Source organism: Cryptotermes secundus, unplaced genomic scaffold (genome assembly GCF_002891405.2).
Source record: "Cryptotermes secundus unplaced genomic scaffold, Csec_1.0 scaffold1350, whole genome shotgun sequence".
Lineage (NCBI taxonomy): Eukaryota > Metazoa > Arthropoda > Insecta > Blattodea > Kalotermitidae > Cryptotermes > Cryptotermes secundus.
In genome coordinates this window covers 193,008-219,734 of record NW_019739242.1, presented here as the reverse complement: position 1 = coordinate 219,734, position 26,727 = coordinate 193,008, and the positions used below count along the sequence as shown (strand labels likewise).

At 37.2% G+C, this 26,727-nt stretch overlaps 2 protein-coding genes across 5 annotated transcripts in view; one reads left to right on the top strand and one right to left on the bottom strand.

Annotated features, from left to right (window-relative positions):
• LOC111871864 (60S ribosomal protein L6) overlaps positions 1-5,962 on the bottom strand; it is a 7,810-nt gene extending 1,848 nt beyond the window's left edge. The window contains exons 1-5 of one of the 4 annotated variants that reach the window (XM_023865244.2): positions 5,894-5,962; positions 5,466-5,666; positions 3,547-3,659; positions 3,106-3,266; positions 2,665-2,849 (exon numbers count right to left, since the gene is read on the bottom strand). In XM_023865244.2, the coding sequence (XP_023721012.1) occupies positions 2,665-2,849; positions 3,106-3,266; positions 3,547-3,659; positions 5,466-5,666 (660 nt within the window). In that variant the 5' untranslated portion in view covers positions 5,894-5,962. Of the gene's footprint in view, positions 1-2,664; positions 2,850-3,105; positions 3,267-3,546; positions 3,662-5,465; positions 5,667-5,814 lie in introns of those variants that run through there. The other 3 variants (XM_023865243.2, XM_023865242.2, XM_023865245.2) reach the window with 3 other exon arrangements.
• LOC111871863 (two pore calcium channel protein 1) lies at positions 5,916-26,727 on the top strand. The gene is made up of 14 exons (XM_023865240.2): positions 5,916-6,002; positions 6,122-6,275; positions 6,417-6,592; positions 6,676-6,840; positions 6,929-7,054; positions 7,459-7,772; positions 8,307-8,406; positions 8,505-8,685; positions 8,979-9,197; positions 19,053-19,172; positions 21,910-22,249; positions 23,078-23,379; positions 24,420-24,526; positions 25,088-26,727. The coding sequence occupies exons 2-14, from the start codon at positions 6,176-6,178 to the stop codon at positions 25,325-25,327; spliced, it is 2,490 nt and encodes an 829-aa protein (XP_023721008.1). The 5' UTR covers positions 5,916-6,002; positions 6,122-6,175; the 3' UTR covers positions 25,328-26,727.

Sequence of the window (26,727 nt, the reverse complement as noted above, 5' to 3'; positions counted from 1 at the left end):
CTGTCGATTCTGCAGCTCAATGTTCTTATGCAAATCATATATATATATAATTTGAACAAGAAACCTAACACTATTCAATTCATTCTCAAGTGTAAAAAGGTAAAGCTATCCTTCTTATCAGGCCATGAACGCCCACAGGTCTGTGAGACGTCGAGACTTCCCTAGACAAGTGGCTCACAGATGGCAATGAGATGTCAGCCTTACACGCCTGCCGCCCTTTAAACCCCAAGAAGATTCCTGGTACACATTTCTGTTAGTGACTGAGTTGACCCAAGGACCACAGCTGTAGCTGAAAGGATTAGGTCAACTGAAAAATCCAATGACCTCATTAGGATCTTAACCTGTCACCTTCCAGCTTGTAGCATAGTGCCTCAACCAACTATGCTACTGCATGCCCCCTCATTCTCAAGCGTGAAAAATAAAAATATATCAAATACTCAGCAGAATAAACATCAGGATGGAACTTATTTGTGGATAAATATTGTGGCATAATGGACAAATTATTTCCCAGCTCCATGTTCAGTTAAGCCACTTTGTTGTGACTGCTTAAAGATGAACTAGTTAATACTGCCGATACTTTCGTATACAGAATAATTTTAAAACTGGTTCCTAAATTAATAATAATGCTACTGAATTAAAACATTGAGATATCTTTAATTAAGTTCTCTGCACAACTATTCTTTGGGATGGATCATTGGTTTAAGCTATCATTACATTAAACAGGAACCTTCAGAGAAATAAAAAAAATATTTTTAACTACATGAACAGTAGTACACTAAAGTAGCCCTTATGCATCATTAATCACCATGCCAAGGAGATGAAGGCTGGGGGGTGGGGGGGTGGAGGCACAGCTGCACACATTCTTAACCTTTAAACGGCGGGCGACGTACATAGCATGTCTGCTTTTAAATGCCACATCTTGCCGGGCGACGTTGTCGTATGTCTTGTGCAGTGCTATTTTATTATTACTAGAGGGGGTGGGTTTCCCCATGCACTTAAGACTAGTTACTGGTTCACTGTGCGCCCCCCTTTAATTTCTACTGTCGCCATACCCTACTGGTACTGTTGTGTGTTTTCAGCCCCGTTCAGCCAACGAGGTCAGCCGTCCGTACCCGATATATCCCCCATCTACCAGAGGCATTGGAAACTACTTGGACGGGAAATTGTTGCCTAATTTTGCTCAGAGGTCTCCTACAGACATGAGGATCTTTTACGTGCCGTAAATCTACAACACGGGACCCACGGCTTAAAGTCCCTCCCGGAGGACTTCTTCCTTGAATTTTTCCGCCCTTAAAAATTCCACGACCTCCGCTGGGTTTGAACCCGCGTACCTTGAGTCATGAGGTGGGAACATTACCCCTAGACTACAGAGGCTGCTTGTGCATTGCTAAGTTTCAGCTCTTATTTTGAACTGTTGCTTTTCATGTAAAGTAATTCTTTTGGTAAGAAATTAAAGAGGAAATTTCTGTCTATCATTTCGTATATTTGTTATCCGACTTTGAACTTCCTGGGTTTTTTTTACATTGAAATCTCTGAAGAAGTTTTGTAGCTCACCACGTAGGATGCAGTATTGCCATACAAATCTATCTCCACCTCTTGGGGTAGTTAAGAACTAAATACGCTAGGTTGCTCTTGGAGTAGTTAAGAACTAAATATGCTAGGTTGTTAGTCTGTGATCTCCCTGTATGTTGGTCGAAGCAAAATCAATTTACGTTCAGCCAGTGACGAGTGCTGCCTACTGAAGGGAATGAGAAACCATGTGTACAACCTAACGACAAGAAAGATACGTGACGCTGACCTCTCATATGACTGCTGTTGGATATGATAAACAAATGCCTTGTTTGCATTCCTTGAGGTTCCCTTTGTTCCACAAATAGCTAATGCAGTTTGCATGTACCAGTGATGGCTGGGACAAGCAACAGACGTTCAGCTGTGTTGAGTGATGAGGACTTACAGTGTTTGCTTGAAAGTGATTCCGAACAAAGTCTGTCAGATTCGGATTTTGATACTGAAAACGAGTTAAATGATCGTGCTTTGATTGATGCTGTTGGAAATGAGGGCAGCGATGAAGATGACAGTGCAAATCAAGAATTCGTTTGGGAGGATACTATTGTTCATAATTTTTATATGCTTACTGGCCCCAAAATAATTTTAAAGTAGTGTGGATTAATACTCTAATTCTATATACTTCTCTGGATGTTGTGTGAAAATCTGAAAAACAAAACTCCAGTTTTCCCCCGTTTATTACGCTTTAAGTTAAGTGCTGCATTCTCCAATTTAATTAGTTAATAGCCACCAGCATTGGAGTTTAGTAGCGATTTAAATGCCTCCTGGCACAGAAAGGTTAACCTGAGCACGACGTGACGGTACTTCTACAAAATATTAGACGTTACCCTGAAAGCTATGTGCACATTTTTGCAGGAGGGGCAGAATTAATACAAACATTTTCACACTTCTGAAGATATGTTTACAGATCAGTATGAATTAACTACCTAAAATGAAAATAATGGCAGTTTCCTACACCAATCTCATTAGAGAGCAAAGCCCTATTGTCATTACAATTATAACTCACAACCAGTGAACAATAGTCCCTCCCAAATGATCAGAACTTATAACAAAGATGGGGAAAAAAGCAAACTGTTTGCAATATCTTCCTTTTCTAACCTCCTTTTTGGTGTTGAAGATGTCACCTTCTGCTTTCTTTGCACGCTTCTGCCTATTTCTTCTGAAGTACTTGTCATTTATGGTGTCTGGCAACTTCACACCTGAAATATCCAACTTTGTGCTGGTGGCAATCACAAAGTTTTGGCTTATGCGACGCAAAGGACACGCATTGATCTTGAAGGGTCCTGAAATATATTAAGAGCAGTACTGAAAACAAGTTACTGCAAACATGGATGGACACACAAACTTCTGTATCTACTATGGCTGGTGTACTACAAAAATAGATGGTATGTCAAAGAGTATATTTTGTATGGACTAAATTATAAGACAAAGGGTGGAATTTGCTATGGTCTGTCTTTGGTTTAGTAATGTTAATGAAACAAGTATTGTACCATAAATGCAATGTTTAAACTTCAACAAATCAAAGAAACGTATATATACCTGTAACAAGCAGTAATCCAGAAGCAAGTACTTTGAGAAGCACAACACGCTTGCCTTTATGAGGTCCTGCAAGAAGTATGCAAATAGTTCCTGGAGTCAATGTTGGTCGCGTGTAACGTTTATGCTGCGAGAACAACTTCTTGCTATGGTGAGGCTTAATCCTAAGGAAAACAATAACAATGTTTTATCTCCCTCAACAAAAAGTGTAAATACCAAGCATTCTGCGAAGTAATCAAAACATTTAGACACAAAAATTGTTATAACACTAAGGGTACCTCAGTGGTAGTGACGAAATGACAACGAATGCATCAAAGTATGTCAGGACTTTTGTTATCAATAACTGGTACCCAAAGCATCCACTAAAACTAAACAACTGACATATTGAGCAAATAAACCATAAAAGCGTCAGACTCATTTTACAGACATATGTCCACTTCATACTTATCAGCAGTAGGATAGTAATTTCTCCTCTTTCTAAGCAGAACTATTCGCGTTTCTCCATTTTTCTCACCACCGATCTTCTTCTCTATTGTTAATGGTTTCACGGGTTTAACCTGTTGCAAGACAATCAGTATGTAACATTACTTACTTACTTACTTACTCATGGAGCTGAGCCCTTCTTGAGGAACCGCCAATTCTGCAGCTACTCAAGAATTTCCTAGCATTTTATGGAACCTGAAGGTTCATCACCATGTTCACAAGAGCCCTCCACTGGTCCCTATCCTGAGCCAGATATATCCAATCCATACCATCCCATTTTATTGCTCTTAGATCCATTCTAATATTGTCCACCCACCTACCCCTTGGTCTTTTCCCTTCTGGCTTTCCCACCAATATCCTACATGCATTCATCTCCCCCATTCGTGCTACATGACCTGCTCACCTCATCCTCCTCGACTTGATCATTCTAAGTATACTTTGAGAAGAGTACAAGTTATGAAGCTCCTCATTGTGCAGTTTTCTCCAACCTCCTGTGACTTAATCTCTCTTTGGTCCAAATATTCTCTTCAACACCCTGTTCTCAAACACCCTCAGTCTGTGTTCCTCCCTTAATGCCAGAGACCAAGTTTCACACCCATACAGAACCACAGGCAAAATTATAGTTTTATACATGTAATAAAGGTCAGTAAAATTAATGAGACCAGTATGCACATCATGTTATATATTAATAATCTAACAGATGGATATGAGAAAATCCATCCTTCAAGTTCAGGTTATAGACAAGTAGATGGAAGAGCAAAAATAACAAGAATGTGAACATAAATTAATGTCACACAATGTAAACCTTGATACATGCTGATAAAAACTATAGTAACACTCAAAAAATTATGGTTTCCAGATAACACAAAATTACTGTACAAACTACATAAACAGTTCTTATATTTATTGTACCAGTAACAATGAAAATGTCTTGTAAACATGTTTTGTACAAAATGAACACAGAGACAAAAAGAAAAGGTGGATCTGGAAACTGTAGAAATTATTCATTTATAATTTTTATGCCAATCTAAATGTACAGACTCTTTGCATGTATAGGCACACTATCTTCAGCACCTCTTAATAATCTGAACAACTCCTTACAATTGTTTTTGTTAAGTAGTTATAGACTTATATCAGGATTACCTGGCAGCACTCAGGCAAACATATGAACTGGATACTGCTGGCCAGGAGTCTATGAGGGAAGCAATGAACTGTGTGGGAAGGTGTACTATATATTACACACAAATAATTAAGCATATTGCATATGTGGATGTGAGGAATATGTACCTTTCATACATATCAATAAATACTAGATAAACTGGCAATTAGAATATGCAAATATAACGATTAAACAAACAGGAAAGTATCTTCACTTCTCAGTATACTCTAAAAAGATATTGGGGACATCACAGCACAAATTGGACTGTACTAAGACGACACAAGGACTTCACGTGGAACCATTATTCAAAATAGATCTCCATTAGCTCCTTGAGCTAATTTCATGTCACACATTTACTTATCCTGCAGTCGTTGTTTACAGTCATTACTTAGCAATGGGTCTACATGCTACAATATTCTGCTTACAGTTAATACAGATAACTGTACTTAGCAATCAAATGTTGCTGAAAACATACTTATCTGAAAGTGTAATTTAGCGCTCATCAAAACCCTTTGAGGTAAGTGGTGTATCCCATCATATAAACGGTTACAAACTGATGGGACATCTAAACCTATACGACCACTGTTTTCGGGCGGGCCAAAGTGGTTCGGGAAAAACACGGTCCCATATCAACTGGTTATCCGACACTAACACCCTATTACAGTAACATGATGAGACTATAAATCTAATTCTAACACTATTCTACTTTAATACACTGCACCTTTTTTTCAGTCTTCTTGCCAATAAACTTGTACAACGCCTTCTTATGGTACATGCGACTACGACTGAATCTGTAAACGCCATTCCCTAGATCGTAGTTCCTAGGTTTACCAGGCTTCTTCTTTTCAGCTCCTCCCTTGGCTGGAGCTTTAGACGCTGCTGGCGAAGGCTTAGCGTCAACGTTAGGTGCAGTGTCCGACATCTAAAAATGCAAATTTCACAGAATGTAACAGCAATCTAACACGTTAGCATGCCGTAACAAACACGATTTTGGAAACAAAATTATCATCTAGCAGCAACGTGTATATATTAATGGAAAACATTTAATTCTCATAACATAATAAAATTACTATCGTGCAATTCCAACACTTGATGTCCAAGGATTACCACGATATTAAAACGACACTACACGACCACAAATACTCTCACCACTTAACAGTCCTCAAAACTGCTCTAAACGTTGTGACTAAATTCAATCCATACCACTGACGTCGCTAGTTTCGCACAACTCTCAGTCTGGAAAACGTGAGCGTACGATGTAATAGTTGTTTAAGTTCTAAACTGAATAAATATGATAACAAGATCTGAATGTGCAGTGCATGCAGAACTGACTTAATAGATTAAGACAAATAGTAATGTAACCATTCTTATCTTAAGCCTTTCAGCACTGCATAACATATTCATAATGTTGGTGACAAAGTGACATCACAAATGGCTTCTGCTAGAGGAGAAAATTCTGCTTCGGATGGTTATAGTAGATTTAATGATGATATCGATAATATTGAAGGTTCATATCAGTCTAATAATCTCAGTAAGTTACAAGAGTATCAATTTATATTAATTGTCTTATCTGTCTATCATCTTACGCACTTTGTACTGTTGGTCAGGAGATCCACGTTATAAAGCCTCTGTCAATTTGACAACTCGATGCTAGTAACAGAATTTCTTGCAGAACATGAGATTTCTCAGACAGCGGAAGATTTTCCCAATGAGATAGGAAGCACATCTAGCTTAAATCGTGATATATCAGCTGAAAATTCGGTCGAACTGAATGGACCAGGTGATACACATTTTGATGCTGAACAGCACTGGGAAATGAATTACCATGAAGCAGCAATATTTCTTGAGGTGCGTAGCGTGTAATATGTTGGAACTGTATTTATAATTATCATACGTAAAACTATTAAACATAACGGAGGTTTTTTCACCAGGAAGGGGAAAACAACGAAAAGTTTGATTCACATCCTCACAATTCTGAAGCACTGCCTGCATATTTGTTGGTCCATAACCGATGGTATTATGGGCTTGACATGGCAACGTCATTAATATTGCTCGCCCTGGCATTTGTTGAAGAACCAGCCCTTCCCTTATTTAAAGTAAGTCTTCTCTTCCCTTTATAATATGTGTTATATTACGTTAAGAGAGATGTTTTAGAATATGATGAAACATGTCATCAAAATCTAGCTTCCAGTTGGAGTACATGGCAGCATTGAACTACTAGCACTTTCAGTCATTGGAGTGGAGCTAACTTTGAAACTACGTTGGATTGGTTGGAAAACAATTTTGAAACACAAACGAACTATGATAAAGGTTAGTTCCTTACTGTTTTTATTTGTTAGCCAAACAAGAGAAAGAGACATGAAATTTATTTCTTATATTTATATAAAATAAGATAATTTGTCTTTCTGAATTTGGATATGTCATGCTTCTACAAGGTAGTTAAGATGGTAAAAGTGCAGAATATGGTTTGAGTATGTACTGAGCATAGTTAATCTGACCAGATCTTATCTTATGAATACAACCAAAAGCAAACCAAATGTTATCAGGTATGAGCAGTTTGGAGTGAAACCTGCCCTAGGGTATTTTGCTGGGGGTAAGGGGACCCAAACTGTATTTTGCAGTTTAAACCTTGCCATATGGATTTCTTTTGGGTTGAACCTGTATTCGAATGGTGATCATTTTTCCTGGTTTTCAGTGTTTTTTCCCCATTGCAGTGTGTAACTCTTGGCATTATGTTTGTGGAGGCTGTGACAGTATTGGTACGACAGTCATCCCATTTCCGTGTGACACGTGCTCTTCGTCCCATTTTTTTGGTGGACACATGTCACTGTGGAGGTGTGAGACGTTTCATACGACAAATTTTCCAGTCACTGCCACCAATTCTGGATATGATGGGATTACTTTTATTCTTCGTGACAATCTATGCTCTCCTGGGTTACTTCCTTTTCTCAGATGATCCTCGAGACCAGCACTTCACCACACTGCATGACAGTTTTGTCAGCATGTTTGTTTTGCTCACAACAGCAAAGTAAGCAGCAAACTGTCATAATACAAATACTCTTCAGCATAAGTTAATGAATGAAAATAGTTTCAGATGCAATGTCTGTCATATGCATACTGATACAAACTTCAGCATTGTGGCTTGTCAGTGTTGGAGATGAGGTCAGATTATAAATAATAGCCTTACTACTTGATTTAGCTGTGAAGACAATATCCAAGTCATGAAGTGTGACTAATATTAATAATGAAAATGTCACAGTTGCTAGTTTCTTGTATAGAAAACTAATGGAAATTAACACTGAGGGTGAAACATTGATGCATAAGAGAATTTAATCAACAACAAAACTACTAATAACAAGAACAACAAGGGCAAATTACAGAAATTCTTATTGTAAAGAACACTAAATGATAATGCTGTTCTACTTTTACCACCATGTCTTTAACAAGAATGTTCTGTGTATCATGTGCTATTTTAAAAGTGTGAATTTGTGTCATGAACCATCAGTATTAGTGTAAGCATATACATGTTGAATGTGACAAGTAATTGACAATACATTTTCAGTTTTCCAGATGTTATGATGCCATCATATTCAAGGTCCAAGTGGTTTTCCATATTTTTTGTTTCCTACCTGTGCACGGTGCTGTACGTTCTCATGAACTTGGTTGGTATTAGAAAAGTGCACTTGTAATTCTGGACACTATGAATTAAAATTCTTTTCAGTTCCATATGTAGATGTAATTACCTTTGTTCTCTTCACAGATGCTAGCCGTAGTCTATGAAACATTTACAAGAATTGAACGTGATAAATTCCGGAAACTTTTACTCCATAAACGCAAGGCATGTCAGCATGCCTTTAGACTATTGGTTTCTAAACAGAACCCATGCAGAATGCGATTTAAGCAATTTGAAGGTCTGATGAGGTATTATGCACCAAAGAAATGTGAGTAAAGTGATTAGTTCACCGTATTGTTTCATTATTTGGTGGTGGAAATCATACAGAGTTGTAAAAATAGGCACTGATAGAACTTATATAAACAACATGTTCTTAAGCAACTAATCAGAAAAGCACATTATTTTCTTATTGTTCCAAATTCATGATGATTGTCCTAATACCTAAGTCATCCCATAATTTCATAATGATGTTAGGTTCTCTGTTTTATTTTGCAATTTATATGACTGATATTTTATGAAAGTTGGCTGGTATAATTAGCCAGTTTCTTTTTCTGTCTACAGCACCTCGTGATGTGGTATTGATGTTCAAAGAGTTAAGTGCTACAGGCACTTGCTCGCTCTCATTAGAAGAATTCTACTCAGTATATGATGCAGTAACGCTCAAGTGGGAAGCCCAGTTCTCACAGATTCCTTGGTTTCACACTACATGGGCCCCACTACAGACATTCTGCCAGTTCACACATGATTTTGTAACCTGGAAATATTTTGAGTACATTGTTTGTAAGCATTTACTGTGATTAATGCAACATATAATGAGCATGAGCCTAATGGGTGCCAGGTGCTCTTTCCCTGGAGGTAGAATGGCTGCAGTGTGAAGCTGATCTCCCAGTTCCCTCTTAGTGCTGACATCAAGAATGCATGGAGCTATACCTTCACTCTCACATGTGTCTGCATAGCATGGAGCTAAATTATTACTTAATGAGCATGAGGAATGTGCAGCTTTCGTTTTCTATGGTTTTAGGTGATGTTTCCGTTCCCAGCTGTGTTAACAGAAAAAGAACTAATATACCCAGGAAAGGTACAAGTAATTATGTCTTATATAATGTGAGTATTTTGTAAGACTGACATTGAGTTAAGAAAAATTTGAAATTTATACATTGTCACAATTTTATGGAGTGTCCCTAGACGGGTTTTGCCTTGATGACCGGATTTATTTGGCTCTTTGATATAGCACATGACTACACTTTACAGGTCACTTTTACACACACACACACACTAGTGTCCACAGTCATGCCTTCACTGCCATTGCTTGGTAGCAGCTCCCAACGGCATATGTTCCCCTTCCTCTGGGTTCCTGTACGGTCACTGACCTCAGCTACTAGCTTCTAACAAGAACTGAACCACAGCAGTTCTCTCACTCACTGACTGACTGCAACAGAATTAGAGCCAAAGTCACTTTGTGACTGGCAGTTCGCCTTGGCGCCAGGCCCCTTGAGGCTAACAATTAGAGATTCAACTGAACCCTTGTGGTCATAGTACTTATGTAACATCCTCTCTGACTGCAACAGCTGACTGGCCTTGCTTATAACATCTTGGAATAGACGGCATAGATAACATCTCTTCCACTATTGCTGTATTCTTGTTGTCACAGAAACATGCTTGTTTGTGGAGCCATTACCTAGCAGTGGCTGTTGTATAGTTGCTTATTTCATGGTTGTTGCCTAGCAACAGGTCTATGTCCCATAGTATATATTTTACTACCCTTATATGATGTGACCAATACCTTCCATATTCATGTCAATAAAAGTAACAATTTAAAAAATGTAATTAAGTTTCTGTGGTGCATGTTTTTCTTCAGTTTAATGAAATCAGAGCTTTTAATGTGTTTACTGAAATATAAGTTTTGAAAAATATCTGTTTCATTACTTATGCATTTTGTGCCGTGTATTATTATTATTATTATTGGAAGGGTGGGTTTCCCCATGCACCGCGACCAGTGGTCTGTTGTACGTCCCCTCTGTGATATTCTACCAGTCTGTATACCCTATCGATACTGGTGAGTGCCATCAGTCCTGACTCAGCCAGCGAGTTCGGCCTTACTGGCTCAGCGGTATCTCTCGATGCTTCCTCCATCTATCAGAGGCATTAGAGACTACTGTTGGGCGAGAAATGTCCGATCAATTTGGCTCAGTGGTCCCCTTGAAACATGAGGTTCTTTTACATGCCGTAAAGCTACGACACGGGACCCACGGCTTAAAGTCCCACCTGGAGGACTTGTTCCCTGAATTTTTCCGCCCTTAAAAATTCGACGACCTCCGCCGGGTATTTGAANCGTATCTGTTCTAAACCTACGACACGGGACCCACGGCTTAAAGTCCCTCCCGGAGGACTTGTTCCCTGAATTTTTCTGCCCTTAAAAATTCCACGACCTCCGCCGGGTTTTTGAACCCGCGTACCTTGAGTCATGAGGTGCCGCTTCTTGCTTTGCTTACTCTTCAACCCTGAAGATGGAAGTGATAGGTTCTTCCAAAATGTCAGCTGTCTTTCAGTGGATTAAATATCCTAGAAAACAAAACACTTCATAGTCAATGCTGTGAGAACCTCAATTCCAACCTCCTTTAATGCTGATCACACTAATTTGGTTTTGCTAAGTTTCTGCACATTTAACATGATTTTTTATATACTGGTTGTGGTTCTTCAGCAACAATATGGGTGTCTGGTTAATCTAATGTTAGTTAGTTAGTTAGTTATTGGAGAGGGTGGGTTTCCCCATGCACTTAGACCAGTATTGGTCCATTGTGCTTCCCTCTACGAGTCTCTATACCCTACCAATACTGGTGCGTACCATCAGTCCCAACCGAGCTTGCGAGTTCGGCCTCTACTGGCTTGGCGGTATCTATAATGCTTCCCCCATCTATCAGAGGCATAAGACTACTGTTGGGCGGGAAACGTCCTTGAATTTGGCTCAGTGACCTCCTTTGGAGGTATGAGGTTCTTTTACATGCCGTAAAGCTACGACACGGGACCCACGGCTTAAAGTCCCTCCCGGAGGACTTGTTCCCTGAATTTTTCCGCCCTTAAAAATTCCACTACCTCTGCCAGGTTTGAACCCGCGTACCACGAGTCATGAGGTGGGAACGTTACCTCTAGACTATGGAGGGCTGCTTTAATCTAATGTTACTGCACTCCTGTTATCTTTAAAGGCTTTCAAGTACTTTTAGAATTTGTATATTTTTAATTCAGTTTTATGATAAGATTAATGTACTCCTGTGTTTGTGTTATAAATGTGTTTCTAATGCAGTATTAAATAATATTCAAGTAATGTGTACACAGTAACTATAACTGTCAGTAATGAGCTGGAACACATTTTTTCTTAAAAACTGGAGGGGCTGTTACTTAAGAAAGAAGTGAGCACATAGCCAACAAGACAATCCAAATATGCATATAAGATGAATGATGCACAGAAAATGAGTGGTAATTTCAGGAAGGCACTGAAAATGACTAAATCAAAGTATCAATTTTGCATTTCCAGGTGAGCTTCCTGTATAAATATGAGGCAATTAATTTATTGGTCACTGTCATCATGATTGTTAAAAGTTAAGTTTCCTTAGTGCATGATTGTGTTTGGTTTAATAAAATAAAACATTTCAAATTTATGTACAAAAATAAAAATCCTGTACATCATGAATTCATTATAGTAGTTGCCTTCTTTGTTACGTATTAGTGTCCTTACTCCATGCTCAGGATAACTCCATGCGCAGGATAATGAGAGATGGTTCAGAATAAAAAGAACAGAGTGGAAAAACATAATCAGCATTAATTTCCCATTCTTGGATGCCTCACGGAAATAAGGATACTAGTATTGTGACAACAGACCAAATAACAGATTCAGCTATTGAAACTAAAGACTTTTTGGATAGATGGATTGGGTGTGGAAGTCTGATCACCTAGCCTCTCATGTTCTCCCTTTATGTCCCCCACCCCAAATTTTTATTTGTGGGGATGCCTGAAGGAAAATAGTTTATGCCACAGAAGTTCAGTATTATGACACCCCTATCATATTCAGGTGACTACTGCAGGCATTACAAATTTGCCTAGACAGCTAGTTATGTCCAGGGGGAGGGACGACACTTCGAACATTCATTGTGCTAACAAGTCCCCACCACGCAAACTTAATGTATGCAGAAACAGGTACTCTCAAGTAAAGTGACCAATGGAAAATGCTGCAAAGAACAGAATTTGCTTGATTTATTTCTTTAATCATAAATGAGGAGATCACATTTCATGTTGCATTAAAAGAATCGTTTTAATTTTGTAGAAATCAGCTATCTCAATGATACAAAGAGACATTAATCTAAACATGTGGTAACTCCTTAATGGTGGTGAATCTGAAAAAATAATTTACCTTTTCAGCCATCTCCAACAGTCTTCTTAACTGCTCTATCAGAACTCAGAATCAGTCTGTATGTCATACGACACAGTCTCTTTACACTTCTGAATGCAGAAATACGAGTACTTTTCTGTAATCATAATCATTTATTGAATACTTCATTAAATTTATAATTTATAGTTCTGATTTAATTCCTTTTTATGTCTTTTTTTATTTTCAGAAAATTGATTATGGACTAACTTAAATTGAATTAGTTTGTTTATAACTGCTGTTCCGTCAGGCAAACAACAATATCAGTATGTGAGATTTGATGGTTCTATGATAGTAAAGATTTTTTGCAGTCTTCTGAATTAATGACACTGGGTAGTTTTGTAGGTGAACACCAACATTACACCTACCTACCTACCACTGAGTGCTACAGCCCTGGTTGAGCCTTGGCCTCCTCTACAACCAGTCTCCACTGCTCTCTATTCCTCATCTTCTCTTTCCATCCTTTCACCTTCATCTTCTTCAGGTCACTCTCAACATCCTCTAGCCATCTCATCCTGGGTACATTCCAAGTTTCCATCGCAATATCCTTGTTCCTTGTCCTTGGCTTAGTACATATCTCATATGTTCCACCTATCTAAGGGTGGTTGTTAGGTTTCTGAACAAAATTCTATTTACAGGATGAGTTGTTAGCCCCATACTCAATCCCCAACTGGAGGACCAGGGTATCTCTCTTAGTCTGGACTCTACCCTTTGACCTTTCTGGTATGGGTGAGCTTACCAGCAGTTAAACTACCACTGGTATAGCTCTCCAGGTCACAGAGTCATGCAAGCCCTACCACCACAACAAGGTGGAGACACCTCTGGGGGGTCCAACATTACAAAGGAACTGTAATAGGATAAAATTAAGTTTTGGTAATGTGGGTTAGGACTGAGGGTTATGGTGAGCGTTTCTGTTGAAGCTCTACATAAGTGGTATCAAGAATGACAATTTTCCAACATGTTAGCATCAGTTAGACTTGAATTACAATTAATTTAAAAAATAAATTGTAACACTGCAAGGGAGATTCCTCAACCAAGGTAATATATTAGACAACATTTTTACACTCAGATGTTTTGTACTGTGGGCCAGTCCATAGCCCAAGGCACTTTCCTTCCCCATCAACTTGATTAATGCATCATTAAGCAAATTTCATGTTTTCAGTGTTATAAAAGCCTTACATAAGAACTGAACTTTAAAGAACAGTGAAATTTATTATGTGGAGCAATATGTACAATAATATTTTCAATTAAATGTGACAGAATTAATGACAGTTTATAGACTGTAGGATTAGGCTGTTCATGACAGGCAGTTATAGTGAAACAATCTAATTGACTGGGTGAAATAGTTCAAATTATAACTTGGGCTGTTTAATAATTCTGTCCAAGAAAATACTGCACAAAAATCCATTTGCAGGATGTGAACGAATTGTCACACTGTGGACTTTTCAATTAAGTGTACAGCCCTGTGCTATGCAATGCTAAAGAATGCCATATATAACATGCTGCTTTTTCTATAATTCCTACTGTGCATTTTAGAGTTAAGAACATACTTAACTATGATATAACACATGATAATAGCTGCATGTTGCATGTTTTGACTGAAGATGCTTCACTGTTAAGTGTTCTTCTTTTGCATACATTTACATTTATTATCATTTGTTTTATTCCATGTATTTCCTTATCTATGCATATGTGGTAAAGAAAGTAGTGGATTATTAATCAATGTTTTCCTCAGACTCATTGAATTCTAGCCATTTATGTTTACCTATCTGATGCAAACTACAAAGCCTGAAATTGAAATTGGAGTTGAATTCAATGTATTTACTTTCCTTTTTCTATATATGTGCATAGTAAGTTGTGAGTGAATATTAAGTGATAAAGAGGAGTTCAGAGAAAAGTGCATAATAAGGAACTTCATGATTAATTCCCTTTATAAACATTATTAGAGCGATAAACTTGGTTAGGGTATTTAGCACACATGTTAGAGAAGAGACCATGTGAAAGATCTAGGCCCATATGGGAGGATAATATGAAAATGGATCTTACATGAGTAGGGTGTGACAATATGGACTGACATCATCTAACTCAGGGTAGGGAAGTGATGGCTTCTTTTGAACATATTAATAATACACTTCAGGGTTTGTTAAGAAGAGGTGAATTTCTTGACTAGCTATGTGACTCAACTTTTCAAAAAGAACTTTGCTTCATGGAGTTGTTACAACAACAACTTACATTATTTATTTAAGTATTTAGATGCTAGCCTTCTTTTAACCAGGTAAAAGTTTGGGACAATGGTATGTTAATATGATTATTGACTTTTTGAACATTGTCCATCGTTCTAACAACGTTTTGGATATTGGATTCTGTCTCCATTCTTAGGGAAAAGCCTACTCACTTGGTTCCAATCAGTAGAGCTAATCCCTGTCTCCAGGTAGTCAAGACAGACGGGTATGTTAATGAATAACGTAACAAGGCAATTGAACTGCTTCAAGAAAGAGACACCTCTGAGTTCTAGGCATAGCTGGGAGAATAATATTAAAATGGAAATTAGGTTATGAAGAAGAGACCTACGTTAAGACAAGGTTCCCAATGTTGGGCTTCTGTGAAGAGATGAACTTCTGTTTTCCGTGACAACTGAAAATTTTGTGACCAGCCGAATAACAGACATTTGCTCAAAGGAGGCACTGTACCATTAAGCTGGCAACACTGTTTTGGAATGCACTGCCTATTTTGTACAGGGTCCACATAATTTGCAATGAACTGGTTTATGATGACCACATAGTATTATGAGATAACAGTGGACAGAAATAGATTATATAAACGTTTGCAGAAGAATGTTCTAAATACTTAGTAGGTATAACATGTTTAACATTTAAAATTTTCATTTTGTTCTTAGTATGTGTACAAAGTTTTGCCAAATTTAGTTGATTTTTAGACTGTACTTTTAGATTTGGACTTCACATGAATTCTTATGTGCTCTTGATCTGTTTTGACATCCAGATTCAAATTATATAATCACGATGTTAGTAAAAACAATTGCCCTGAATCTGAGTAAACAAACTGAAAAGTGTAGTGGACTGTTCTGGTATAGTGATTCCAGAATAGTAACCTGTGAAATCTTGAAATTTCATGGGCAGATATACCTATGAAAGATTCATTACGTTCTCAGTTGTTCTTAATTATTATAAACCTGAACATAGTTTTGTTCCAAAGTAATACTTTATTGCCTGAAAGTGCCATGGAAGATACTTCAGATGTGCTGCTGCAGCAGCCTAAACATGATGTGCTAAAAATATCAGTTACAGAATGACTAACACAGCAATTCACTGTATGCTAGGCTAGAGCTAACTCTGAACTTCTGTGTGAATTTGTGGCTATCTTAAAGTAATAATTTTAAATTATATCATTATTCAGAATGTGAAAGCAATAATATAGCATATACATGCAGTAACAAAAGCTGCAAAGTTATAACAATGAAAGGCACAAACAGTAAATAATTATGAACTAACAGAATCCTATTTCAGGATAAGTTACTACTCTGCTGTTGAAAATGAGGTGAACTATCAGATTCTCAATAAGTTCCATGCAACACAAACAGTTGAATGTATATCAAATGAGCAGTCAGTTGAACAACTTGAAACAATTATATTGCCAAAATGCATTGTTCACCACAATTTTTATTTCCTGATGCATGCTGCATGTCCCATTCATCTCTGTCTTCTTGATTTGATGCCTTGACTGTGTAAGGCAAATAGCGCATATTGTGTAGCTCCTCATTATTAAGTTTGCTCCAGTTCTGTTATTTTCCTTTTGTAAGTCCAAATATATTGTCACTGTGAGTGACTATGGACAGGAATTGGATTGGTAATCATATTTATTGGGCTCCTAGACACCTTGTGACTACACTCTATAAGTCACTATCACACAGACTAGAGTCCACAGTCATATCTTCACTAGGCGACTTCCAGCAGTGGATGTTCCCCTTTCTCTGGGTTCCAAAACTCTCCCTGTGCCTTAGCTACCAGCTTCTAACAGCAACAGCTCACAAGGACTGAACCTCAGCAGTTGTCTAACTAATTCACTGACTCACCAACCAACTACCCTTCACTTCACTCAGTTCAAGTGAACTGAACTCTCTCCACTCCATCTACACGTTATGTAACCTCAGCATGGACCATGTAGAAAAACAGCTTTTCTATTGTTGTGTGGTGTATATTGTGGCTATTAGCTAGCAATGGCTATTGTAAAGCTGCTTATTTTGCAGTCATTGCCTAGCAATGGGTCTACATGCCACAATATTCTCAGCACTTGTCCTCAAACCCCCCCAATTTATGCTTTTTCCTGTGGTCACTCTATGTTGTATAAGACACATTTTGTAAAACAAGAGAGGTCTGGCATCAAGAGTTACTTACTGAAAAACATTTATGCACAAAACTCACAAGAAAGAGATTATAATAATAAAAATGTAAGGTACAATGCAGTCTAAATATGCAATTTTTCATAGTCTTCCATACTGTGCACATGCTTGGACAATTTTCATCAACTTCAAAGGAATGCTATTGCCTTCTGATTTAATAATACAAGGGCTTGTTTCTATACTGTCAGCGAACTATACGGATTAAAAAATTGTTTGTTATGAAAGTCATTAAACAAAGCAATTACATCCTCCAATTAATCTCATCACCACTCAGTAAATTATGAAACCCAAAGTGAAATCTGAGTAAAGCAGTGTTAATGCAAATTATACCTGCATTGAAGAATTCTGTTTTTTGGGATATAATGCTAGTTGACTTTCAACAGACTACATGACATATACCAGAAGACAGAATTCTTCATAACCACTGCTGTGAGAACCTCAAATTGTACATACAGGGTGGGGCACAGAAACTTCCTTTTTTGAAGGTGAATAAAAGAAAAATTATTGCTGATAGACAAAATTTATGTTTAGCTAATGAAAGAACATACTTTAAAGTTTTAAATCATGTAATTTTAAACAAAATATCTTAAAGGTGGTGGCCACCGTTCTCTATGCACTGATGCAACCGTTTTCTGAAGTTCCCCTCTGCACGTTCCAACATGTGCACCAGGATTTGGGCTACTTCCTGCTGAATAACATTCTTCAGCTGAAGCAGGTTTGTGGGGCGATGTTTAAAAACCTCTGCCATAAGGTATCCCCATAAAAAAAATCACAGAGCGTTAGATCAGGTGAGTGCGCTGCCCATGGGACGTCACCTTGAAGCGAGATGAGCCGTCCAGGGAACTTTGCCCTCACAACTGTCATCAAAGCTTGGGCTATGTGGGCCGTGACACCATCCTGTTGGAACCAGACATTTTCTAGATGCATTTCTTCAAGAGCTGGTTCGAAAAAGATCTCAAAATCGACTGTCGAACTGCCTCCACATTTTCTGGCATTGTAACGGTCCGTTGTCATCCTGATGATTTTTTCACCATACCCCCAGTTGTCCTAAAGTTCTCTACCCACAAAAAAAATCGATTTCCGGTCAGGAACTGGACCTCTGGGCCTAATTCCGAAGTGAGTACGGAACGCACGCTGCATCGCCACGTAGGAATGGTTGTTCGAACAGTAGGCTTCGACAGCAAATGCATGCTGCTCACTCATCCACCTCATGTTTCCTAGTGAGGGGTATTAGACAGAAACTTCCATGACTGCTGCATTCGCCGAGCCTATCCCCACTTTTCTGCGACCTCCCCTCCCTTCACAATGTATCTTCACAAGAAGGAAGTTTCTGCACCCCACCTGTACCTGCATTGTCCACAGTCTTGGTCATAAAATAGTAGTCTTACTGCAGAAGACTGTGTTGAATCCCATATTATGGGAGTGGAATGAAATTTAAGAGTAAATGAAAAAAAATATTCTTCTCATCTCTCTATATGAAATATATATTGCAGTTTTGTAAAACAATTCATGTGCACTTTTCAGATTTGCAAGTTTACATCAAGAAATTATATGTTGTTACACCCATACTCCAGAAATTAAATGTATGATAGAAATTATGCATTCAGATTTCCAACTAAAGCAATGCACAGTCTTTATTTAGCCTTCAAGTTATAAGTGAAGATTTTTTAAGTAAAGTATTGAATGTATATAATGGAAGAGCACACTTCAAAAATTTACATGGGAACTGTGTAAATTTAGTGACAAAAATGAAATATTTTAGTGCTGGAGAGGCTTGTATAATTTCTTCTGTTTACAGATGGACTGATCCTAACAAATGGCCTGGCTATGATTTTTCGAATTCTTGAATTTAATGATGACTTGCAAGAATCGGCATTATCATTTAGTGCGTCATGGGACACAATCTTGTTTGTTGGCTGTAAGTTGAAACTATATACTCTGCACTCAGAAATTCAGTTCCTAACCTGCGAAAACATATTCTAGGCTTATGAAGGAACCAAGTTCCTCCTTTGGAACCTTATCCATGAACTGCACAGCCATTCCCTGATTCAGCTACAGACATCAGTGCTATAAAAATTAATTGATCAGTTTTGTAGAACTTGGAATAAATGTCATGCCATTGTAAACTTCCCCACCTCTAAATATTATGTCATCAACAATACCAGTAGTGGGGTATATGGTAGCGTACTTGGTTGAGGCACTAGGCTACAAGCCGGGAAGGTGATACATTCGGATGAAGTCATTAGATTTTTTGATTTACCTAATCCTTCCAGTCGCACTATGGCCTTACAACCCTATGAGCCTTCACAGCCTGTTACAGGGATAATTTTCTTTTTTTTTTTTTAGTAAAAGACCAATAGTTGCTATGAAAACATGAGGTGCAAGCAACAGTAATACTCAGTAATAAGATACTGAGGAGTTACATTTTGTATGATAGAGTGCTGAAAAGTATGTATATTGTATTACATTGTTTTCCTTTTCAGAAAAGAAAAGAATAAACAGAAAGGAAATCTAAAATATCTTGGTTTATTTAACAATGGTTTTAGTCACATTGATTATGAAGAGTCATATGATAGGATGATTAGTGAATAATGAATTAGAGAGGATAATGGAAGAAAGCATTTGTGAGCTAATTTAAGAAACTTCCAGCCTGGAGGTACTGAGGAAACCACAAAAAAAATCTCAGTCAGAATTGTCAGTCTCTGATCTGATTTAAACCTGCTACTTGAAGCAGAAGTGATATCCACTCAATTATGACACTTGGGTAAAATAACTTTGTATGATGGCTATGACCAGTTTAAGCCTTGTAACATGAACTTATCTACTAGTAGTACTCATGGTATTGAAACCTACTATAAAATGAACCACATCAATGGCATGCGTTTTAATAATGTTTTTATAGTAATTACAAAATATTACATTTTACTTGTGGTACAAACATGAGACGCCCCTAGTTATAATATGCTGTGCACTCTGTCTCCTTGTTAATTCATTATCATCAATAATACTGGCATGCCACCTTTATGAACTTTTTAGCTATGTTAAAAAGAACTTCCATTTGAAATAGTGTACAGAAAATTAGTAAGAGGAATATAAGTCACTGGTAAACAGCAACTTTTGTTAGGATCATATGTTCACAACTGTACACGATGTTGAAAGTAACATATGGCTACAAGGTTAAATAAACAACACAAACATTAAGGGGTTCAAAGATGGTAGAAAAGACTTAACTTATGATCACTGATGTGCATGAACAAGATGTTTTATGAGCAATGTAAAATCTTAAGAATGCAAAATAACTGATTCAAAAGAATTATAAAATGAGCATAAAATTGATAGGAGGATATTTGAACATAACAAATAAAATAATTTGTTACTTAGACGTTAAGGTCAATATAAAAATAGTTCAAAAAATTTTAGCCAATGGTAACACTTTATATGGAAGGAGATGTGGTTTACTCCTTTTCACAGAGTTCAGAACTAGAGAAATTTCACCAAGTATGTGACCACCAGTGATGAAATTTGCATCTTTCATCACATGTCAGAGACAAAGTTGAACCCATATTTTACTTTTAAGAAATTATTCAAAAGGGCCAAATTGTGAACTAGGTAATCTATTTTAAAGTTCTAAACCAGCAGACAGCATCTAAACAGTTAAGGAATATTTTTATCACATTTTACCTTACCCAGCATGATCAAGCCCCGAATCTCATGTATTCTAATGATATCTTCTTATTTCCCAATCTAAAGAAGTCAGAAGGATACATTTGAAGTCAGGCGAAGACATCGAACAGAATACAATTGCAATACTCAAAGAAACTTCAGTGGTAGATTTAAGCATTATTTTCTACCATCAGAGCACCACTTGAAGAAGTAGAGACTTACTTTGAAGGGGTCAGGGGGTGTTGTTAACAATTCTTTGTCTTAATGTTTCTCTCCATTGGTTGGGTTAAATTACATGTGTGTGCCCCTAAATTTGATACTGATATTGGTAAACCATTATACCTAGAGAGGTTAAATCTGGTATGATGAGCACAGATTCTGTATATACATTGTTTCCTGTAGTGTAGTAGGTTGAGGCACTATGCTAAAAGCTGGAAGGTTGTGGGTTCAAGTCCCAATGAGGTGGATTTTTTCAATTGACCTATGGCCCTGGGGTTGACTCAGCCTCTTAACAGTACCATGAAACTTCCAGGGGGGTAAATGGTGGCCGGTGCATAAGGCTGACAACCTTACCACCATCTGTAAGCCTAGTGTCTAGATAGTGTGGGATCCTCAACATCTCACAACTCTATGGGCCTCCATGGCCTCTTACAGGGATAGCTTTACCTATTTGTTACCATAAACATCTTTACACAGAAATGGTGCAGTATTGCATTTTGTGGATCCCTTATGTTGAAGCCATGAGTGGAATTTTTATACAAAAGCTGATTAAATTATATATTTTTTTAATTTATAAGTTGCAGATCATCTTGTTACTGGTGGTTTAGTTTTATAGTTTTGTATTATGACTACAGTTAAGATTACATATTTAGAACAACTGAAGAGAAACTGTTTTAGTAATTGATCAACATCAATAGACACATTTATTTATTTATTTATTTGCTTGATTAAAGTGATTACTGAAATATAGCACCTTCGTTCCATTGTTCCAGTGTTTGTTGTTGAAGTGGTCCTGAAAATTCTTGGTCTTGGTATCACGCAGTACTTTGGGTCAGGATGGAATATCTATGACTTCTCAGTGACACTGCTGTCTTTATTTGGAGTGATTATTCTCTCCTTGGCGCCATCATTTGTGTACGTGGTGGTACTCCGGCCACTTCGGCTGCTGCGGCTGTTCAAATTGAAGAAACGTTACAGGGATGTGTTTGGGACGCTTGTTCTTCTCACACCACTTATGTGCTCAACTGCCGTCGTCATGCTTGTTCTGTACTACTTTTTTGCCATCATTGGCATGGAGCTGTTTGCGGGCTATGACATGCGGAACTGTTGTGTGTAAGCATCTCCTGTAAATAGCTTGTAATGTGAATGTAGAGTAACAGAAATGCATTCTATAATGTTTTGTCCATTATTTGTACCTGATACCCTCTGTCCTGATTAAGTACTGGCAGAGTATGTATGCAGGACTGGATGTATTAACATCTGTTGAACTTGTTTGCAGGGTTCATGGGTTTATTGCTGGGCTATTCCAATAATAGAATGCTAATGTTCATAGTTATTACATACACTGCTGAAAAACAGATATTACAGAGTCTCTGATATGCTTGAACACATCTTCTCTTGATAGTTCAATGAAGTATGCGTATCACACATTTGCTTTATGTAGAACACAGTAATACCTTACCAGTGCAGAGGTTATGTTCATGAAACTACCACAGTTGGTAAGATCAAAGTCTTAGGGGAAACTAGGGGTTAAGGGAACTGTGGCCCCTTTCAACACCCAACAAAGTCAAAATTACCTGTTCCTTCACTAAACAAAGGAAATGTGTAATATGTTTACAAATAGTATATAAACATGACTGTAAAAAGTCACAAAAACACACCACAGTAGTAATCTAGAAACCAGAAAACTGGCTTCAGATGCCATTACAGCCCTGCAGATGACATATGGATCTCTTGTAGCTGATACATAAAACCAAATCCTGCAATGACAACTGGATACCAATGGAAAACCACAGAAATCTGCAGTTGGCCAAACCATGCTTGGTGAGAGATTGCTGCATTGTGACACAAATTATCATAAGATAATTACTGTACTCTTGCTATGATAGGTTATCATCTTGTATAATGAGAATTTAGATGTTCTGTGTTTATCTTGTCCAGGAACTCAACGGTAGAGGATTTCTACAAGTACAGTGCGAATGGAAGTACAGTTCTTGGATACTACTATCTCAACAATTTTGACAATCTGCTGACTGGAACAATAACCTTATTTGAGTTGACAGTTGTTAATAACTGGTTCATACTCATGAACAGCTATGCACTGGTGGTGTCTCCTTGGAGCAGAGCATATTTCATGCTTTTTTATCTCTTTACTATGATTGTTTTGACAATAGTAGTAGCATCTGTACTTGAAGCATTCCGATTCCGAATTCAGTATAAAAGGCAGACAAGCAAACGAGAAGGTGAGATAACAGAAACTAGACTTTTAATTATAATAAGATAATGATAGTTTGTGTATGAAGTTGGATTTCAAGACCCAACAGTGTATGTACATCAGTTTTTAGTCAGAAAGAGACTGTCGGCTGTGTGGCTTCATCTAATAAGGAGTGCTCCTACAAATCCCTTCCATACTTTGTTGGCAGGTACATATTCAATTTTAAATGACATAATGTGAACCACACTTGTAGCTGGTACACAGAGATGACAGAACAGAATGGCAAAATAATACAAGTAAATAGTCTCCCTCTGTTATTATATAATAAGGCATAAAATGATGGCAACAATTTAGATATCCTATTTCAGTTTAAATATACATTGTTAAAGCTGATTCTTGTAAAATGAGAGTGGGATTGAAAGGAAGGAAGATTAAGTTCAGAGTGAAGTTGAAAATTGCTTTCACTTATGTGGAGCAAACAGGAACTACAGTATTCACTGACAGATTAATTATATACAGTCATACAGCAACAGCACAAAACTAAAAGAATGTGACAGATGTCTTGAGTTGGCAAGTTTTTCATATATGTTTATGTAACTTTTCTCTCCATAACTGTTCTTGACTAACAGTTGCCTGTAAATTTTCGTAACAGGTGAGTGAGGCCTTGCTTACTGGAAGAAGTAAGAGAGAAATTGTAACAAAAGAAAGTAAATGCAGTAGTAAAGTAGGAACTGTAAACTAAAGCAAGACATGGGGTCCTAATCAGGAGGCCTTGAAACAGAATAAGCTGTTTGGGATCCAGAGGCAGTTTGACAGGGAAATGCATGATGCAATAAAAGAAAAGATCTTTGCCATCAAATATGAATTCAATTACACTGCCATACTCTTCACTGATTTCAACTTTCAGTTTTGTTTGAAAGTGTCAGTGTAATTAAAATATAATTTGTTTTTCTCTATAGTACCAAGCTTCAAATGGATCATTTTAAAATGTTCTATTAATTTAAATACCTTGTCCATCTCAGAACACCCTTGAAGCATAATTATGGCATATGTATATTTGGTTAACAGAGGAACAGATGCTGCATGAGGAAGTAGATCTCAAATGGGAAGAAATGCAAGCATGGGTACAAGATTTCCAACTCCTGGAAAGACTGAGAGCTGATCTTGTTGTTGGGGTAAGCATTACTGAATAAAACTTGACACAGTCTAATGTGAATGTTGTTATTCTTTGCACATGGAATCATACATATTTTATAAGCTTTGAGGTTCTCACAGTAGACTTCAGTAAGATATATATACCAATATATTTTGTATAGTATTTATCAATGTGATGAAGTCCATGATTTTCATATGTAGTAGCAGTTACTGTAAAATTATCTGAATAGAAATCAAATTTGCCCAATAATATAATAGTATTCACCTTTCACACTAAATTAATCAAACTCTGGTGGGTTGTTTGATTCAGATGGGTGGATGACATAATTTCCCCACCAAGCATAGATTTTTATATTAGAATCATTTATTCAGGACAGTTCTGCTTCACATGTATTGCCAGAAACTCATTTGTTTAGTTCACTACATGAAGGTTTAAGCCAATGTTAAAAATTAGGGGCTTTTAAGATATGCATCTGGTTTGTTTTGCACTTCTGTGAAACTTATCTGCATGTGGCTGTATGTATCAAAAGCTACATATGTACACTGTTATTTCTGAAGTAGTCACTATTCACTGTTTATAGGGCACAGCAACCTTCATTGGCTGCAGACCCAGGAACCGTGAAGTGTTGCAGAGACGGATGTATCGAACAGAGATTGAGGAGTGGATGAAAGAAGCTGATCTCACAGACAAGCTGGAACATGGTAGTGGAGGAATGAGAGATGAAAATGAAGAACGCATCATAAACTATGATCAGATCATTCTGGGAGGGCCCCTGACAGGCGAGGGAGATTCATATCAGCATGCGGTGCCCATCAATTGATAAGAATAAGCATTTTAAAGATTTTAGAGAGGCTACTTCAGAAATAATGTTGGATATGAAAGAATCCTAACAATGTCATAATTCTCACTACTGTTATTTCTTGCCATACCTTTATATCCTCCTCTTTGTGACAGAACTGTAATTGAAATATCAAAGTTTTGGGATTATTTACTACATATCAAAGAAATAAATCTTGAGAGGTACAGGGTTTTATCAAGACTGATATGTAGACAACAAGAAATTATGAAATTTACATTCTTACCTTGATGTTAAGTTTAGATCTGTTGAAATCACTTCTATATACATATATTTTTTAAGATTATTTTATGTGTTTTATTTATTTATATTTTATTTTCATATACACTCACTAATCATAAATAGCAGCTTGCCAGTTTAGCTCTTTATTTGTGAGAGGAAATTAGATCTATTTTTAAACCAGGACAGATTTATGAATACTTTTAGTTTGTGATATTTCATTTCTCTTTCTTTTGTCTTTTTGTGCATGGAAAGGAATACTTGTGGTTGATAGCAGGAATTCTGGAGAGTTGTTAGAGAGGGAACATTCTGAAAGATACAAGGTTACTATGATTGCTGCAACAAAAGGATGAGTTTGTGTGATCAGCATATAAACAATATTGGATAATTCCTGATACTTTTTTAACTCTATGATTATTAAATTTACAATGGCACATTCCATAGGTTTCATGCAATGTGATATAATTATGAAGTGTATAGAAGAGGCAGGCAATGTGCTATATAAAGCACAGAATGGATCCATAACATTGTGAATCAAAAATTCAGACTGATGTTATGTGTTCTTATAATATGAAACGTTCTTTCAGGTTTGCCACCTACAATGTATTGTGAAGCTGAATTTAATTGTGATAGAACTGCAAAAGAAGCACTTATAATGAATGCAATGACTGTTACTAATTACTCTAAGGGAGAGCACTAATTTCTTGGAAGAGTGGCTTCGACATTTGTGACTAAATGAAATAAGATTTTATACAAAAGAAAATCCCCCTTCTATTTAACCCATGTGGTACCCTCATACTAAAAATGTCGCTTGATCTGGTTGTAAAAGATGTTTAAGCAAGACTGACTTCTATAAAATTCTAGTGACGCTCTGTCATATAGACATTAGACAATGTTATGAATAATCCCAAAACCTCAGAATCCAATGTAGCAGAGGGAGGTAGTTATACACATACTAACACAACTGAATAAATACTGGTAATAAAAAGGAAATAATTCCATCTCATAAGTGTAAACAGGTGCAACTCATTAATATACTTAATGAAATTATCATGGTACTTCATTTGAATGAGGCACACAGTAGTGTAGTTGGTCAAAGCACCATGCTACAAGCTGGAAGGTTGTGGGTTCGATTCCCAATGAGG